We start from the raw sequence: 17,710 nt of genomic DNA on the forward strand, positions 1-17,710 counted from the left end.
CTAACTCTGTGCCCCACACAGCAGACAGCAGATGCTGGAGTCATCTTTATTCATAGCCTGCATCTCTCATGCTTCAGTTCCACAGTGGAGCCATCAGGGGTGGGGGGCGGGGCTTGTGCGGACTCAAAAGCCTGATGGTGCTGCTGCAAGTGACAGAAAACAACAGAGACGGCAAAGAAGCAGCTTTGTGACTGGACTGTGTTCATGAGCGGAGCAGAGCAGCTGTAGGAGACGTGGGAACAGATGCAAGTTTATCACCAGCCCTGCATCTGACGAGCACCAAGGTAACATTTAAGCTGCTGTCACTTACTTACAACTTACTTTATGTGAAGTTTATGGTTGTTAAATGTGTGTTTTTGCATTTTAATTCGACATTCCTATTATTGAAACAAAGTCCATGCAGTTGTTATTGTCGCTCTCTTTCAGCCAAACACAATGTTTCACAATGGATACATTGCCCCAATTACCCCCATTTATCTGTAATCTTTTGCATAATCACAAGATCTTAACACTGTTATACCACCCAGTCTGGCACTGGTTTGTAATTTGTTCTCACTAAGTGTTTGGATCAGTAAAAACAACAGATCATGTGCACTTTTTTGTATTTCTAAACAGAACAGTGAAAGTAGGCACAGCTCTGAAATGGAATGCTCCACAGCAAGCTGCAACATGTAGTTAAAATCTTAATCACTCCTGTCAGAAATGAACCTGGGTGTCTATGCACAGGGCTAGATTGGGGGCGAAAAGGAGGACGGTTTGCTGACCAGACGAGACTGAAGTGGTGCTTATCAAGGAGACAAACCACATCAATGAAGACACCTGGCATGGCGGTGTTCAAACAACAGAGTGTGGATGATTTCTATGAAATTGGAGAGGAATTGGGAAGGTGAGTGTTCCTTAAGTTTAATTGTGAACAGTTAACACCCAGGTCTTTGATCAAAAAAAACCCCTCCCGTTTATGTGTGTGAGAAAGAGCGTGGTCCCCTGCAGTGGTCCACTTTAATGTGTGTGTGTATATGTAGGTATGCAAACAGATGGCTTGTTAAAGCATGAAATGGGGAGTGTCACTTCACTGAGCTGAAGTAGGTTGAAGTTTACAGTAAGAGCGATTAAAAAAAAGAAGGTACTCCATGAAAACAGGCGGTGTCCCCTCCACAGTGAGTCCAAACCCAGGACTGGACTGATTTAAGAGGTGATTCTGGGCGGAGGCTCGATGTGTTGAAGGCAAAATGTGGAGAACTGAGGAGAGTTCAGTTCAGTTCATTTAGCCTGTGCAGGGCACACATCAACAGTCTCCCATGGGGAAACACATTTGAGGAAGTGAATGGAGTGCAGGTTGGATTGAGGAAACTGCAAATTGAGTTTGCACAGAAGCACAGGTTTGGCATGTGCGCCACATGTTAACAGACAAGAGCGGGCATGGAGGGAAACAGGCCTGATCTGTGACACTTTACGAGTGGTCAAAATATTCACTCTGCACCAGTGTTTGCTGAGCTGACCGCTGAGCAGCTTTGTTGACAGCACAAAACAAGGTCTACTATATAACATGTGGACTGCTCCAGCTGTATGCACACACTTTTTTTTATTGTGTTGTGCATTGAAAAGAAATTCCATCTGAAAGTCACAACACGTATAATAATGTGATCAGCTTTGTGACATGGCACCAACTATTAATGGTAAATGAGTTGTAAAAACAAATGCTTCATAGAGTAGTTATGAGACTTTCATCAGTAAAGTGACAAGTTCCTGGAAAAGAGCTTATCTATTTACAAACGTACTGATTATTGTGGAAATCCTTTATTGATAACTAGTTACGTTAAATGAACACTTCCAACACCTTCCTGGTTAAATGAAGATAAAAGTGTCTTCTTTTTGTTTTCCCACATGAGCGACACATCAGTAAATCACATAAATGTCCTGTTATGAATTGCAAGGCAATGCAAGTTGAATAGCTGAAAGTCTAATGTGCGAATGTGTCTCTGTGCTGTTGAGCTTTTGCCTGAGAAGAGGGCTTCGTGCATGTTTAGCACCACTGTCGTGAGAGACAGAAACTTACACTGACTGTGGTTAAAAGCCGCAGGTGGTTGTGACTGAAAGCGCAAAGACAGGATGCCTCTGAAAATGTTATCAGTAATTCAAGGAGGATTTGTTATTTCTCTCGTATTTGTTCTGTGTTGTTGTTGTGACATGTTTATAGAGGGTCCTGGGGGGGCCACCCTCAGTTTGTGAGAGCAATCGTGGGTTGAGACCTCGTCCACTGACCACTACAGTGGAACTGTTTCTTTATCGTCCTCTCAAGTTTGCTGGAAAGTTTAAAGATTGGGGGCCCAGAAAGTGGTCGATGTGTAATGTTTCAGTGTTCCATATCCAATGGAACTGTTGAGCCACCCCACTCCCCAAAGGAAAGTCAATTCATCACATCATCACTCTGTTCGCTGACAGACTTTAATGTCACAGAAGTCCACACACACAGTCGCACACGTTGTTTCTTTCCACTGGTGATGGAAAGTTTTCAGTAAAGCGATCTCTAAAGTAACCCTTTGCTTGCGACGTGAGGCATTCGCTGACAAGTGTAAACGTCCCAGTGTCTGATTGATGACACTGATGCTGACATGCAGTGGGAAGTGTGTCTCAATGTGAGCGCACAGCTGCCAGCGAGCCTCCCTGGTGAGAGACTGGTGAGCCCGGGTGAACTTTTATGTAAGTCACCATTAAGGCAAAAGTGGTGAGCTATGTGAACGCTAACCTGCCAACAACAGATTTGTACTCGGCCATGTTTGGTCGTGACCCACACCGTGTTTGGTCTGAGAGGCTTTTTATTATGTGTGTTTGCTGGATGCTGTTACTGACGTTAACACTTACTGTTTCTTAGTCACTGTCAAGTAAAGACAAGAATTTCACAGGATGCTCGTTCCATTGTCTTTGCGTTCCTGAACAGAAATAAAAGGCTTGTAAACTTCCTTCAACTTGTGAGGATAAATGCTCGGTATTTATATGCCGCTTTTCTAGTCTTGATGACCACTCACAGCTGCTTTACCATACAGTTCTGCCATTCACCCACTCACACAGCTCATTTATGCGCAGCACATTTCTTCTATCACTCCTCTATCGAAACCCGTAGACATGCTCTACGTGTGCACCCAGGTGATTAAATGACTCTGGTTGTTAGTTTGGCTCAGCATCTCAACAAAAGGACAGATTAGAAAGAGGCATTCATGTTCCCCACAAGCTGAATCCCGTTCTCCTAAAATTTTTCCTTTATATAATTATTCCAGAACCACCGACATGTTTGGCTGGATTGCTATGACACTGACGCATATACTGCACATGTCCCCTAATCACTGTGGGGTGATCACATAACGATTAAAATAGCACCATGATTCAATACTTCTAAATCTACAAAACTAACTTTCCCATCCGCTTTTTTTTTTTATTTGTACTACTCAAATTTCAGATTCCTAGAAATCCCCGGAACATTAATGCAGGAGGAAATTAACAAGTGGAATGTTTTTAATTTGCATGAAAAGATGCACGATACAGGCAGCAGTGTGTTAGTGACAGTTAGTTTCTCCCTAAGAGATTTACTGCACATATTTTCATCTATAGCTCTGTCAGAGGACGTGCATGTTCAGAAGAACCACGTCCCTGCTGTCGAGGGAACTAAAATGTTTTCATTCAGTGGGGCCAGAATGAGGGAATTCCATGTTGATCTCTTGGACATTCCAAGAGTTCTCATTCGACAGAGGTCACAACATGACTGTCAGCAAATACCACGCTACACCAGAGATGCCTTGTTGACATTGAGCCACTTTAAAACCAGGAATCTACAGCACGCCTCTCATCTCATCATGAGTTTTAGTCCATAAATCTTCCTGTAGGTAGTACAACAGAACGTTTTCTACAGTGTCAGTGTTTTTCCCGGGTTTGAGCTGCCTCCCACTTCATACTCAGTTTTCAGACGATAAAGGTAGTTAGGGACAGGGCTTGGCCAATTATGAGTCTGGCTTTCATTGTCATTGCAGCCCTTGAGGTTGTTCAGAAGAGAAATGTGTTTAAATATTGGGCTGGCGCCACTTGTCCGAGCATTCCTCCAACCTTGGCTGTGCATAATAACCTTCAGCTGTTGAAGTGGAAACTCTGCGGAGAGACGGTTCTTTCAGGTCCACTGTGGCCGGCTTACGGCTAAGACAGTCGGCACGCCTGGCCCGCTTTGGAATACCACTCCCAGCATCACTGCTCTCTCTCTGCTGTTACTCTACACTAACAACACTGAAGTGAAGCCCCATGTCCCTCCACTGACAGTTGTGTTGTGCCCTGACATGGTGACGCAGTGGTTAGCACTGTTGCCTCACAGCAAGAAGGTGCTGGGTTCAATTCCTGGTCTGGGACCTTTCTGTGTGGAGTTTGCATGTTCTCCCCATGTCTGTGTGGGTTTCCCTTTGGGCTCTCCGGTTTCCTCCCACCATCAAAAACACGTTAGAATGTTAGTTACATTCGGTCAGGTTGGTCCCTTGTGGCAGCGGCTCTGACCTCTGACTTCACCATTTCGTTGTGCAATACCAGTTGTTGTATAATGACAATAAAGATCCTTTCCTTTCTTACATTTGGGCTACAACCATCAACGGGGCTTTTCTGCTCGGCTCACTCTTGCTTAACAGGCAAATGTCAGGACACTGTTGCTGCTCCTGCCATGTGACTGTTCCTCCCCTCAGGCTGCTCGGTGTCTGTTTGTGCATGTGGACCTCATTGGATGACTTGCCCTTCTCCTCCTCCTCCTCCTCCTCTTCCCCACAGTTGAGTCATCGTTAACATTGTTAGACGTCTCAGAGGTGTAGAGAGACCCTGTGAATGCAACAGCAATAGAGGAAGCTTTTGGGATTCCTTGTTACACTGCTTCATCACCCCACCCTTCCTGTTGTTATTTTACCTCTGCAGCTGAAAGCTTGGCCCTTCTGTTATGGTGCACATGCCTCCCCCATATGCTCTCATCCTATTTCTCTCCTGCATTCTCCACAGAGACATATTTCCACCTCAGTCTAATGTTATTGTTGGTTTGTTGCCCTGATAGAATTAAAGTAATACCTGATGGTGCTTTGACTACTGCTCTCACGCAAACACGTTCATTATTCTTCTTCATTGACACACTAGTTAATTACACTTGTATGACATTGACCCTCCAGTTTCTATTCACTATCTACTGTAGCTTTGCATGGTTTAAAAAACAAAACAAAGCAAAAAAAAAAACCCACACATCAATCAGTAATTTCAAATATAATAGAAAGCTTTGTGTTTTCAGAGGAGCTGCTCCCACATGTGACTGTCAACCTGAATAAGCACAGGCCAGGGTGTGTCTGCAAAGAGCAAACTGTCTCACCCGTCCTGCACTAATGTGGTTAAGGTTAAAAAGTTGCTTTATGATGTTTGCTTCATCTAATCTGCTTGTTTGCTGTACCATGAGCTGGAGGTATCTCTGTGTCAACGCTCTCTGAAAGTGGAAAACAGTCAGGTAAAATGAGTACAGCAGGAGCATAGACTGGATATAGAAATGGACATAGTTTTCAAAGTTGCTAAACAAATTCCCATTTTGAAACCTTGCATCACCTGCAAAACAATCAAACTAATATCCACTCATGTGCCATGCTTTATTGTCTGTTTACCTCCAAATGGGACCATAATTCACAAAATTGACGTTGTTCTCTATTGAAAAAGATCTGAAATTAGCAATTTAGACCATTCACTATTTAGGCAAATGTTTACTGATGTTATAAATCAAGTGAGACGTAGGCTCATTTTCTCATGGACTCCCATTCAAGCATAGTTCTTTTTGCAGCTAGAGGAGTGGCCCCCTGGTGGATAACTGCTATTTCCATCCTGAAGACTCAGTTCGTCTTTCATCAACACTCCTCCTTTCCCCTCATCTGCCTCAAAAGGCACTTCCTTTCTCCCCAGCAGCAGCAGCAGCAGCAGCAGCAGCGTAGAGGAGGCAGGTGGAGAAAGCGCCTGTGAGCCAAGCTATTCTTAGCCCACTAAACACCACCAGGGTGATAGAGGACACAGAGTGGACAGCTTCTCACAGGCACCCTGGAATCACTTTGTGGACAGTTCTATCCAAAATATATGAAATGCCTGCCAGTTACTATCTCTCTCTTCCTCTGCGTGTCCCTTCACAGTGTCTAAAAATAAAAGGTGTCTGCTGTGATGCAGAATATTTGGATGGATACCTTCAACTTCAACCACAAGCTCTAATATTTCATCCAACTGCATATTCAAAGTGCATCCGTCCTTGCACACAGAGGACAGCTCGGCCGTCTCTGACAATACCCTCATGTCTGTCCGTTGCCTATTTGTGACCAGATCAGTGACTAAGAGGTCACGTATTGAGTGAGCAGATAGCTGCACAGCACCAGGCGAGAGCTTCAGGAGTGGTAGAAGTCTGAGATGACAAGTGCTGGTCTGATAATGAGACTCACTTATGAGTGAAATGCCTCTGTAGTGAGGGGTAATACCTGAGGTGAAGTGTTGCACAACAATAATTGTATTAGTTGAGTCACAGTCAGACTGACTCGCTAACACAAGAGCACAGTGAAAAGTGAAACAATCATCCAACTGAGAGATGGGTCTTGGAGCAACACCTCTGTTGTGAAATATTCTGAGTCTTTGGGATTTTTTCCCCCCCTCTGGGCCGATCACTTGAGGATGGCGAGAAATTTGGCCAGAATGTTGCTTAAGTGGGAGGACGGCAGCTCTGTCCACACTGCTGGTCTATCTCATTGTGTGATTGTTCTTTGTCTGGACAGGAAACAGGAAGTGATGAACGACGTCGCAATATTTCAGCGAGTTTTGACACACGCCTTCCTCTCTGGAATCTGTCTTCACCTGCAGCTGTATCCTGTTGTTAGTGGTTGAGAATTTAACTTTAATTTAAGTAGTGTGTGACATCTAGGGGGAATTTATTGGCTTTGGAGTGAAAATTGGTTTTGGCCATCGGAACTAAAGCTAAAGCAAGGCTCTTGCATAAAGTTCCGATGGCCAAAACCAATTTTGAATAAAAAAACAACATTCTTTCTGGTATGTGAAGGCCACCATAGTTCCCGACGAGCAGTCTTACCATAAGATGTGACTGAGTCTAACACACGGTTGTGACATATTTGCTGATTTGAATCACTATGCCATGAGTAGTCTTATTGTTTTCTTTCTGTGTGTCTGCAGTGGCCAGTTTGCAGTGGTGAAGCGCTGCATAGAGAAGAGCACGGGCAACGAATACGCGGCCAAGTTCATCAAGAAGCGCCAGAGTCGGTCCAGCAGACGAGGCGTGAGGAGAGAGGAGATTGAGAGGGAAGTGAGCATCCTGCAGGAACTCCAGCATGCCAATGTCATATCCCTGCACGACGTGTTCGAGAACCGCACAGACGTGGTGCTGATCCTGGAACTGTGAGTCACTGTGTGATTTGACAGCACGTCAGAGTATCTGCCATGCTGAAGGAACACATTACACCAGTGTTACACTTTAAAACAGTGAGACAATGAAATGCCAATGTGACCATGGCGATGTTATGTCATCCTTTAGACACTATTATTATTTTACATAACAGCCAAAGTGTAACATTTCTACATTTAACCAAGTCACACACAGTCAGGCTGTTCAACATGTTTATCTGGAAATCATTTATCGTTTCTCCTGCAGTCACACAAAGAGAGAGCCCCTTTAACACAATGGACAAAAATATTGTCTTAATATAAAACCAAAATATGGTTGCAATGCTTTTAAAGTCTGTGGTCATGGCTGGTAAAGTTTTATCCTTGATTCTAATCTGGGCGTTTACTGCCCACAGAAGGACTTTTCAGACCTTTGTTTGCTGAAAACCTTTGGCCACAATCACGTGTGCCAGAAAGAACTGAATGTCTCTCACTGAGTCAATAATGCTGTCCATCGAGTGCCTGGGAACATGGAGGTCCCCAATTAGGACTGACTGAAAGCTCAGTCCAATTAAAGTATGGGGGAACTGACAGCGAGCTGCGGCATCACACACTGAGCATCATTCACCTCTCGCTCTATTATGTTTTCTTTGTCTGATTATGAAAGAAAATCATGCGTGTGGGACACCAGCTGGTCAGAGGATGATTTAAAACATTTGCAGCTCCTCACTCACACGAGGCGGAGCCACGACAAGTAAACATACAGCAATGTCAGGCATCCCGGTCCGGGCTGTCACATTTCTGAGAACACACTTTAGATTAGAGTCAAGAGAGCCCAGATTACTTTAGTCTCTCTGTGTGTGTGTGTGTGTGTGTGTGTGTGTTCCAGGGTCTCTGGAGGAGAGCTGTTTGATTTCCTGGCTCAGAAGGAGACTCTCAGTGAAGAGGAGGCCACTCAGTTTATCAAACAGGTCCTCGACGGAGTCCTGTACCTCCACACCAAGAGGATCGCACATTTTGACCTAAAGGTACCACATCCGTGGCAACCGTCACACCTTAAACTGTATTTCACCTTATAATTATTCACTTCAACTCTGCTCTTACGCTGTACCCGTGAGGAGACACTGCCGTTTTTATATGAATAAATAAACAGGTATCTACATTATCTACATGTCAGCAGACGCTTGCTTTTCTGAATCGTGTATCCTTCCTGTTTCTTCTGGCTAAGATCCAGACTGTGAGATACAAACACCACGAGGTTATCGCCTCACTCTCAGAGAGCAGTGTCACTGCCGCTGCTGCTGCTCTCTGAAAGTCTTGTGTTTGTACAGCAGTGGCTCCTCTTCGCGCTGCACAAAGAGTTTAAACACAAATTCCTGGATGTATTCGCCTGGAAACTAGAGGTAGATGTCATATAAGAAAAATAACTACAATGGTTGCAATCTTTTCCTTTAATGCTCACACAAACGGCAGCTTAAATCAGGTAACCTGTGTCAGTTATTGTTCTGTATGTATTAACCAATCTTGGCACGAGAGGAAATCTGCTGAAAAACACACGTGTCTGTTTTTGTTCTTGTTTGTTTTTTTAACCTCAGCCTGAAAACATAATGCTGCTGGACAGGAACATTCCTCTTCCCCGCATCAAACTCATAGACTTCGGACTTGCACACAGAATAGAAACTGGGACAGAATTCAAAAACATTTTTGGGACTCCTGAATTTGTCGGTAAGCGTTTTCAGACACTTGCAGATGAGTCTTGGTGTTTGGCCTGTTTGTGATGTGGATATCTATTTTCAGCCCCAGAGATAGTCAACTATGAGCCACTGGGATTGGAGGCAGACATGTGGTAAGATCCTTTAATTACATCTGACTCTGCTGCCTCTCATACAACAGGCTGCCGTGGATTAACCTTGTGCTGTTATTCACAGGAGCATCGGAGTCATCACATACATACTGTAAGTGTGCACGATTCGTGACTGTGATTGGGAATCTCGGTGTACCTAAAGAGATTATCGAGGAAGGTCTTAGTCACAGTGTGAATGCGTGTGCCGTTGTTTCAGTTTGAGCGGCGCGTCGCCCTTCCTCGGTGACTCGAAGCAGGAAACGCTGGGAAACGTCTCTGCGATGAACTACCAGTTCGATGAGGAATTCTTCAGTAATACAAGCGAGCTTGCCAAGAGCTTCATCAGGCAGCTCCTGGAGAAGGACACAAGGTAAACAGCTGAAAGCCAAAGGTCATGCCTGACAATCCATGTACAAAGCCTAGGTTCAGAGGTTTCACTGCCATAAATCATAGTCACATAAAATGTGTGAGTGTGATCCAGATGAGAGTGGGATTACGGACAGTCCACAGAATTCTAGATCAAAGAGTTGAGCTCATGTGTTGTTGGTATACAATTTGATACACTAAACAAGTTCATCTGAATAAAACTTATTTACACCAAAACCTGATTACCTCAGGCAACACATTGTGTCATGGCGGTCTTTTTGGTACAACGCGATCCTCGTCATGCTGCGTATTTTCCTTAACACAATTGAAGGACTTCCCAGAAGCCAAATATTCCCGTGAAAGTTACATGAGTCGGAAAACACATTCCTGAGAGTTTCGCGTCCTGATGTTTGACTGACTAACTCTCTCTGTCCCCCAGTGGAGCTATTTGGGTCGGCTGTGTTTACTCAACTGCTGTTTCTCACTGCGGTGTGTTTCTCCCATCGTTTCAGGAAACGGTTGACCATACGAGATGCCCTCAACCATCCCTGGATTAAGGTAATGCACCTCATGTATTATGGCATGTTGTTGGTATTCTGAATAACTCCGGCTATCAGCATTACACACACACACACACACACAACGTCAGACAGTGTAACAGGTTTGTTTGTGTAAGAAAAAGACACATAAGTTCCAGGACACTGAAGTTTTTGTACCACTTCTTGTTTCTGTTACTGCAAAACACACAAAGTGTTGCAACCCTGGGAATATTTTATCACCTGTCAACACATGCAGTCTTTTTGTCCATCATCATCATCATCATCATCATCATCATCCACGTCCACGCACCGAAAGTGAAGCAACATCTCACTAACTGTGTGTTAATGGCATGGACGTTTATCAAATCTGTCATATCACAGAGGTTCACTCCATCCAGCATGAAACCAGGAGACTAAACACACTCAACAGGAATGTCTGCCATTTTTTTTTGGGGTGCTCTCACTGTAGGGTCACATACTAATCCTACAGTAGCGTGTCTGCTGGGATTTTCACCACTGCATGCGTGTCAGAGACAATGAGACATCCTCTCACTCAGTGTCCTTCCTCCACCCTTCTGTCTGAAGTCCTGCGGCCACACGGTGGAGGACAGCGCCGAGAAGAAAGCTGAGCAGCTGAAGACAAAGCGTCTGAAGGAGTACACCATCCAATTGCATTCCAGTATGCCCCAGAACAACACGTATGTCAACTTTGAGCGCTTTGCCCATGTGGTCGAAGACATTAGCCTGATGGAGACAGGGCTGTCAAAGGTGGCAGGAGCCCATCACACTCTCCAGGGAGACATAGAGGCGCTGCTCTCCATCTACAACGACAAGGAGGCCTGGTACAAGGAGGAGAGCGAGACTGCAAGGAAGCAGCTCTCCCAGGTCCGGTACGAGTATCGCAAAGTGGAGGCCACCAGGAGGCTGCTGCAGGACGACATGAAGGCTGTGGACGCCAGTCTGGAGAACATCAGTGGGAAGTACAACCAGAGGCAGAGCCGGCTGGACGCTCTGAGGCAGGAGCTGAACTCTGAGTTACAGCGGCTGCAGGAAGTGATGAGCTCTCTGCACCCAGACGGATCCAGTGACAGCATCTACAGCAGCGGCGGGCTGACCGTGGATGTGAAGCAGGCACTGAAGGAGCTACTGAGTCAGTCCTGCAGAGGGGAACTGTGTGCCGAGGTCAAACAACCGCTCAGCGAGTCTGGTTAACAGGCACACAACGCTAAAGTTCTTAACACGTTTGTGACGATGAGAAAATGTGTTAAATACATTGTGTTTTATTGTTTGTTTGTTTTAGAATCACAAACATTTGAATGTATATGTTTATTTGCTTTCTTGACCAGAGATAGATGATGGATACCAGTGGTACTGTATGTCTGTTAGACCTTAATGTTTCATGAACAAGTAATTAAGTACATTGGTTTGAACATAATGAATTAAGAGATAATAACACATGTTAATTAAACCTATGCACTGTCCTTTTGATTAGGTTTGGTGGCTTAAAAAAAACCCATTTAATCATAAAGATATTGTTATTTATGAATGTTTTTACTTAGATAAAGTCACACGATCAAATGAATGTAGACGTTTATCTCATTGATTTATTTTATTCATTCAAGTCTTTGGTTTTTTAATTTGTAAAGTAATTTGTAGTCAAATGATTCATAGTATTTTTATATATTCAGATAGGCACTTTTAATGAAGGTTGCATTTATTTATTTGCTTTTTTATAAAGTGGTTTATTGCTTTCTTGAAGATGTTATGAGACATGTGCAGACAAGAAAAAACATCTATGATAAGATTTATCATAGATGTGTTTATCAGTGTTTCCTTTCTTTATCAGTGTTTTGTTTTTTCACACCTCAACTGCTACATGACATGCCTCACACTTTTGGTCTCATTTGCACACTGATATTTGTCAGAATCACAGAAATAAATGTTTATTATTTATTGTATTTCCAAAAGTTAGTTTGGTTCCTTGTATGTCAGATTGTACAATGACACCCAGATTAGCATTCAGTGGACTTGATTAAAAGATTTAAGATCAACACTCTGCCGTCTTATTCCCTCGTTGGTCTCTGCAGCCTCTGAATCCCAGACAGGCCATGGTGAAGAGGTTGTCAGTGGTAAACTTGGAGAACTTTAGGAGACAGTATGCCAGACGCAGGTGGAAGGTAAAGTGCAATATTCACAGCATTGCTGGATTATTTACCCTCTATATTCAACTTCACCACTTTGATTGTTGATTGATTTTTGTGACTCTTTTTTTTTAATCTGTTCAACAGTTGTCCTTCAGAATTGTGGCTCTGTGCAACCACTTAACACGGATCATGAAGAAGGGCCAAAAGCTGCCTGAGCAGGATGGGGTAGGAACGCCACACCACTGTCATAAAACTGACATCACCCGAGAAAGGACAGAGAAACATCTGCATTTACAAGGCCAATGCTGACGTGACCCCTATAGAGGGAGAAGCTGAGGGGAAAAAGTCTGTCAATCTTTACACCATAGCAAACAGTGAACTGCATGAACTGCATGAACTGTTGCTGTAATGAACTTGAAATTTGTATCCTTCCTGAATATGTCTTTTCTAATCTATAGTTCAGTTTTACTCTGACACCTGAGCTCAACCATTCAGCTGCTGACAACTATTCAGCTTGTTACTTCTTGTGGAAAATCACACTCGCCCACGATCACACAAGGTGTTTGTGACAAACGAGGCTTAATGATGCTAGTTGATACACTCCGTTACTTTCAATTGGCAAAAAAGAAAGAAAAAAGAAAGAAAGAAAGAAAGAAAGAAAGAAAACACCTCTCCTTTAAATTACAGCAGATGTTTTTTAGTTGCATACTGAATATTTTCATACCACTCTACTACATTTTCTGTAATACAGTGGATCTCACCACTAGTTTAAGCAGAATTAAATGTTCTCAGTTCTCTCCATAGATCATATACCATTGACCACAATAACAACAGCTGTTTCTGAATTCAAACACTAGTTAAATATGTATATTTTCTTTCAGAGAGATTGTGAAAGTGACCAGGAAGAAGACATCCTGAAGAGAAGACCGAGGACCAGAAAGAGAAGCAGCACTTCCTGAAAGTGACAAACAGCACACTGAACATGTTTGGGTGATGTTTTCCGGTTGCAGCACAGTGACTCTGCGTGTTTTTCATGCTCACTATGCGGTGGACATTCTCATAAAGAGCCAGTCACAGATTCAGCCTAAACAATGGCAGGTTATGCAACGTTTTTTTTTTAATTGGTCAAGGCAACGTTGTTTGACATTTTCACCCATTAAAAAGCAGATGTTACACTTCTAAATTCAAATGACAACCTATTATTGTTATTATCTCAGAGAACCGAGAAGTCAGCGTTAACACATACACATGAACATCGGCAGCTTCCCCTAACGAGGTCAGTCTTACAAGTTCCTCCGCCGTTGTTTAAACGTCCGAGCATTGAGACACAGTTCAATTCTTTTCTTTGTGTTGTTGGTGTAAGTGTGTGAGAATCTAAAAGAGGTGAACTGTCCGCAGCGTTGACAAATGAAAGGGTTTAGTTGTGCTTACAGTACAGCCATGTCTGTGTAAACACACTGTTTATTGTTAGTTTCCACATCAACAATGATTCCCTGCACCTCTTCCATACAAAGCTAACTGTGTATTGATTTCATTATAGGAGATATTTGGATTTCAGTAAAAATCCTGTCAAATGGGGAAGTTGCTCATTTTATGACATCTGTAGAAAAAGAAAATGTAAATTCCGATGTTGAATATTTTTGATGGATATGCGTCTTCTTGATATTCTTGAAAAATATTTATGGTGTAAATAAATACACATCACTGTAAGCCAAATGTCTTAAGTTCAGTCCTATTTCCACCACACAAACCCTTATTTCTGTTTAATTGTATGTATTGTACATTTTGCTTTGGTGTAATAAATTAATGAACATGACTTTGTTTGAGTCTTTGTTTTTTTTAAATGTAAAATAGAGTCAACTTAATGCCACATTAAATACTGGTCTCTATTGTAATGGGCGATATTATTATTAACCGTGATTCTGCTCTCGGTGAGTTATGATCCACACCATGAGACTAAGAACATGCTGTGGACATTGGCTGTTCTAACATATGTCAGTGGAACTTGGCTGCAAACACATTATTGATTCTCTGAACATTAGTGTACACCAAATGTGTAACAGTACACTTCTAACAGTTTTTATTCTGGACACTGTTCAAATATTTGGTCTCACAACAGTGATGTTGTTTGGACCCAGTTGGGTTGAAAGAGATTAGAGGGATGATGTGACCTGAACTAAATACTTTTCTGGCAGTGATACTATCTAGGCCAATTCCACACAGACAGCGAGAAAGGAGCCATAATCAACAAGTGGGTCAGAAGAAAAGCCTGCGAACAATTGAACAATATGTTAAAGCATTAAAGGCCAAGACAAGCTGACTTTTAAAGTGATAGTTCACCCTTTTTTGAGGTACTGACACGTGGGCGCTCACTCTTGCTGAAAAACATGGCTGTCAGCAGGAGCACAAGATTTATGAAAGGGATCACCTCATAAAATGTACAGCTAAATAACTTGATCCCAGAGGCTATACTTACTGTCATGAGTAACCTTTGCAAATGGAAACTTTAGGTTTTGGGTCTGTTTGTAAACCACTCACACTGCACTGACACAGCACACAGGAATTCAGTATATAAAATGTGTTATTTTGCAAGTTCAGTGTCCGTCCTTCATTTTGGTTTAGTCTAAGAGATGCATACTTATTTACATACATGCCAAATGAGCGTATACAAGCTATAAATTCTTATTTTCGGGCAGTGAGCTTGTTTACAAAGCAACACAAACTTCACTTTTGCAGACAGGAAAACCGAGATAAAGTGTGACACGTGTTAAGATATCGTAGATTTAAGCAAGTGTAGATTTTATTGGATGAATCATGTGCTAATATCTGTTTTTCCTTGTGTCCCTGCCCTGACCAGCCATGTTTTCAGTGGAGCGTGAGTGTATCTTGTGGATCATGACATTGCGAAGGCAAAGTCAATGCTGAACCTGCAGAAACCTGAACTGTCCCTTTAATGTTAAGTATGTGTTGGATTCCTCCTGTCTGATAAATATCATTTGAAAATCACAGCACTGGCAAAAACAGGATTGAGCAGGGGCAACAAAAAAAAAGCTCCTCCATAGTGACAGAATCAGCAGGCTGGGAATTGGTCCTGATGAGGTAATCATAGTAATAACAGGGTACATGGTTAAAATGTGAAATGTTATAAATATTTGTTCATATTCCAGCATCTGTGCAGACTCAGGAGGCAGGGAAAGAGGGGAAGAATATCAGTTCAGGCTGAGGAAAAACTGCTGAAAAGAGGGAATTGCTCACTGGAGGTTGACTTCAAACAGACTGTTAAACCTTTTCTGCAGTGGTGATGGCTCAATGGTGAGCGGTTGTGTTGATTCCAAATGAGGTGCAGGCGAGCAGTGTGAAGGGGAAAGGGAAAAGCAGGGAGAGACTGACATAACCAAAACACACCAGTCATTCAAAATGTGCATAAACAAAAACAGATTCAAACAGATAAGATCACACTTGTCCTTGTGTGAGCACAGACACACACTGAGCCGTGACTCTTTCGTGCACACTTACATGTACAGTAGTCTGTTTCTGTTAAATGACAACACATGCATTACTGGCATGAGATCAGATCACTGTTGGGTCACTCGTCTGTATTCAGGTTTGATGGAGTCTATCTCCAGGCTGGCGACTGTGAATATTTCAGCCATGACGTCTCACTGAAATATGATCTCTTTGTCTTTTTGTCGTCGATATAGAGAGTGAAGTGGCGGGCCTTCCAGTCATCAATGCTGCGTCTGAAGCATCTCATGTGAGTCACTGCTGGTATGTTGGGATCAAATGTGTGGTTGGCACAGCGAGTTATTGGGATCATGAGATTCCAGCAGACTTACAGTGAAATGACCCCGAGTGTTCACAAGGACAAATAAGGTGTGCTGTCAGAAACACTACGTGAGTGTGTGTAAGATGAAACCCGTGTCCTTCATTAGCAGAGATACAGACGTCTGTGAAGCATGTCAGACTGTGATATGCTATGAGACAGGTACAATGTTTTACTGTAAGTCATGCCAGTGACCAAAATAATAAGCCCATGCTCCAGGGAGCTCAGTGATACTGGATCAACATTATTAAATATCTAAAAATATAAGATTTCTGCAGCAATGGTAATGACTCACTATCTCAGGGTATTTGAATTGATTTAATTGCATGTAAACTGAGAATGCAGTGACACTGAGGTGAGATGCTTTTCCTTTTATAGCACTGCCACCTAGTGGTCAATGCACTGAATCAATTGGGGTTTTTTTTAAGGCTGGCAGTGTTCCTGGCACTCACGTGGATATGGGATTGTCTGTAAAAACAACTCAGATCTGCAAAGGTCCTACCTGGTGACATACAGGCCATAAATAATATGATTCACAACCACAGGACAGCACAATTTTAAGCAGGTGTGTAAACCCTTAGTGCTCATACAACACAGATCTGTGCTGCAGATGGTAAATTGCTGTGATGCTTATATGGACATCCTGGGTGTATATAGGCCACATTTAAATAATTTTAAATTAAATAATGTGTCTTCTTATGTGTTGATGAGTCAATTTATAATTAATTTTATATCACATTGTTAGTATTGATATAGAGTGGCAATAATTGTGCAGAAATCATAAAATAGACCAAGTGAGCCAAGTGAACTTTGAACTGTGACATATTTCCAAATTTCAGATTTTCAAATTTTTAACATTTTGAGTGCTTTTTTTGCTCAGGTGTGTTTATATAGTTGGTGAACATTAAAACAAATGTTTCATCAGATTGCCTAGGTTGTGCTGGAAAAGGGATATAAGACGCACTGCACTGCACATTCTTATACCTCTGTATATACTGTATGTTTAAACATAGTAATGAAAAAGGGTTACAGTTCATAAATGCAACAGACTATCATTCTTTTAGCTTTATATGCATTGTATATCTGTAAAAAAATTTTTTTATACGTGTTGTTATCTTCATTTAATGCTCAAGATTAATTTTATTTGGGTGGAGAGGGGACAGAAATGGCTCTTTTTTTATCCTATAAAGGTTGCAGACCCCTGCTCTAGAGCAATCAGGCTCATTGAAGACACCTGTGTGTGGTCAGCTGACCTCACAGTGAGGCTGATAACAGGTGTGTGTGATTGACTACACACAGATATTCATGTTTATTTTCCTTGTGTAATTTACTCAAGGATATTTTAGATGTTTTGTTACAGGATTAAAGTTGTTGATGTTTTTTTAGGGCTGTTTTAGTTTACGTACTTTAATCTTAACAAGTCATAGTTTAGTATGTGATCCAAATGTGATAAAAAAGTCATAGTTTAGTATGTCGTCAAAAATCACCAAAAAATGTCATGGTAAAGCATGTTGTCCAAAATCGGTCAAAAAAGTCATAGTATAGTATGTCATCCAAACAACGGTCAAAAACGGTCAAA

At 42.3% G+C, this 17,710-nt stretch overlaps 1 protein-coding gene across 2 annotated transcripts; it reads left to right on the plus strand.

The window, feature by feature from the left end:
* The first annotated feature begins 208 nt into the window (after positions 1-208).
* On the plus strand, positions 209-13,425 carry dapk2b (death-associated protein kinase 2b). Of its 2 annotated transcripts, XM_044035745.1 has the most exons (11): positions 736-886; positions 7,210-7,431; positions 8,306-8,444; positions 9,012-9,141; positions 9,214-9,262; positions 9,345-9,371; positions 9,477-9,629; positions 10,138-10,183; positions 12,252-12,341; positions 12,453-12,533; positions 13,190-13,425. In XM_044035745.1, the coding sequence occupies exons 1-11, from the start codon at positions 810-812 to the stop codon at positions 13,265-13,267; spliced, it is 1,092 nt and encodes a 363-aa protein (XP_043891680.1). In that variant the 5' UTR covers positions 736-809; the 3' UTR covers positions 13,268-13,425. The 2 variants fall into 2 exon arrangements, with proteins under 2 accessions (XP_043891681.1, XP_043891680.1); XM_044035746.1 differs by lacking the exons at positions 12,252-12,341; positions 12,453-12,533; positions 13,190-13,425 and adding exons at positions 209-284; positions 10,750-12,245 and having other exon boundaries at positions 727-886.
* Positions 13,426-17,710: the final 4,285 nt, after the last annotated feature.

Source organism: Solea senegalensis, linkage group LG10 (assembly GCF_019176455.1).
Source record: "Solea senegalensis isolate Sse05_10M linkage group LG10, IFAPA_SoseM_1, whole genome shotgun sequence".
Taxonomy (NCBI): Eukaryota; Metazoa; Chordata; class Actinopteri; order Pleuronectiformes; family Soleidae; genus Solea; species Solea senegalensis.

What these genes read in the sequence shown, in the direction of transcription:
- dapk2b (XM_044035746.1), top strand. Translation starts at nt 810, where the DNA reads ATGAAGACACCTGGCATGGCGGTGTTCAAACAACAGAGTGTGGATGAT. An exon ending in GTGGTGCTGATCCTGGAACT is followed by an intron (nt 7,432 to 8,305) that starts GTGAGTCACTGT and finishes TGTGTGTTCCAG; the next exon opens with GGTCTCTGGAGGAGAGCTGT. An exon ending in TGGGACTCCTGAATTTGTCG is followed by an intron (nt 9,142 to 9,213) that starts GTAAGCGTTTTC and finishes ATCTATTTTCAG; the next exon opens with CCCCAGAGATAGTCAACTAT.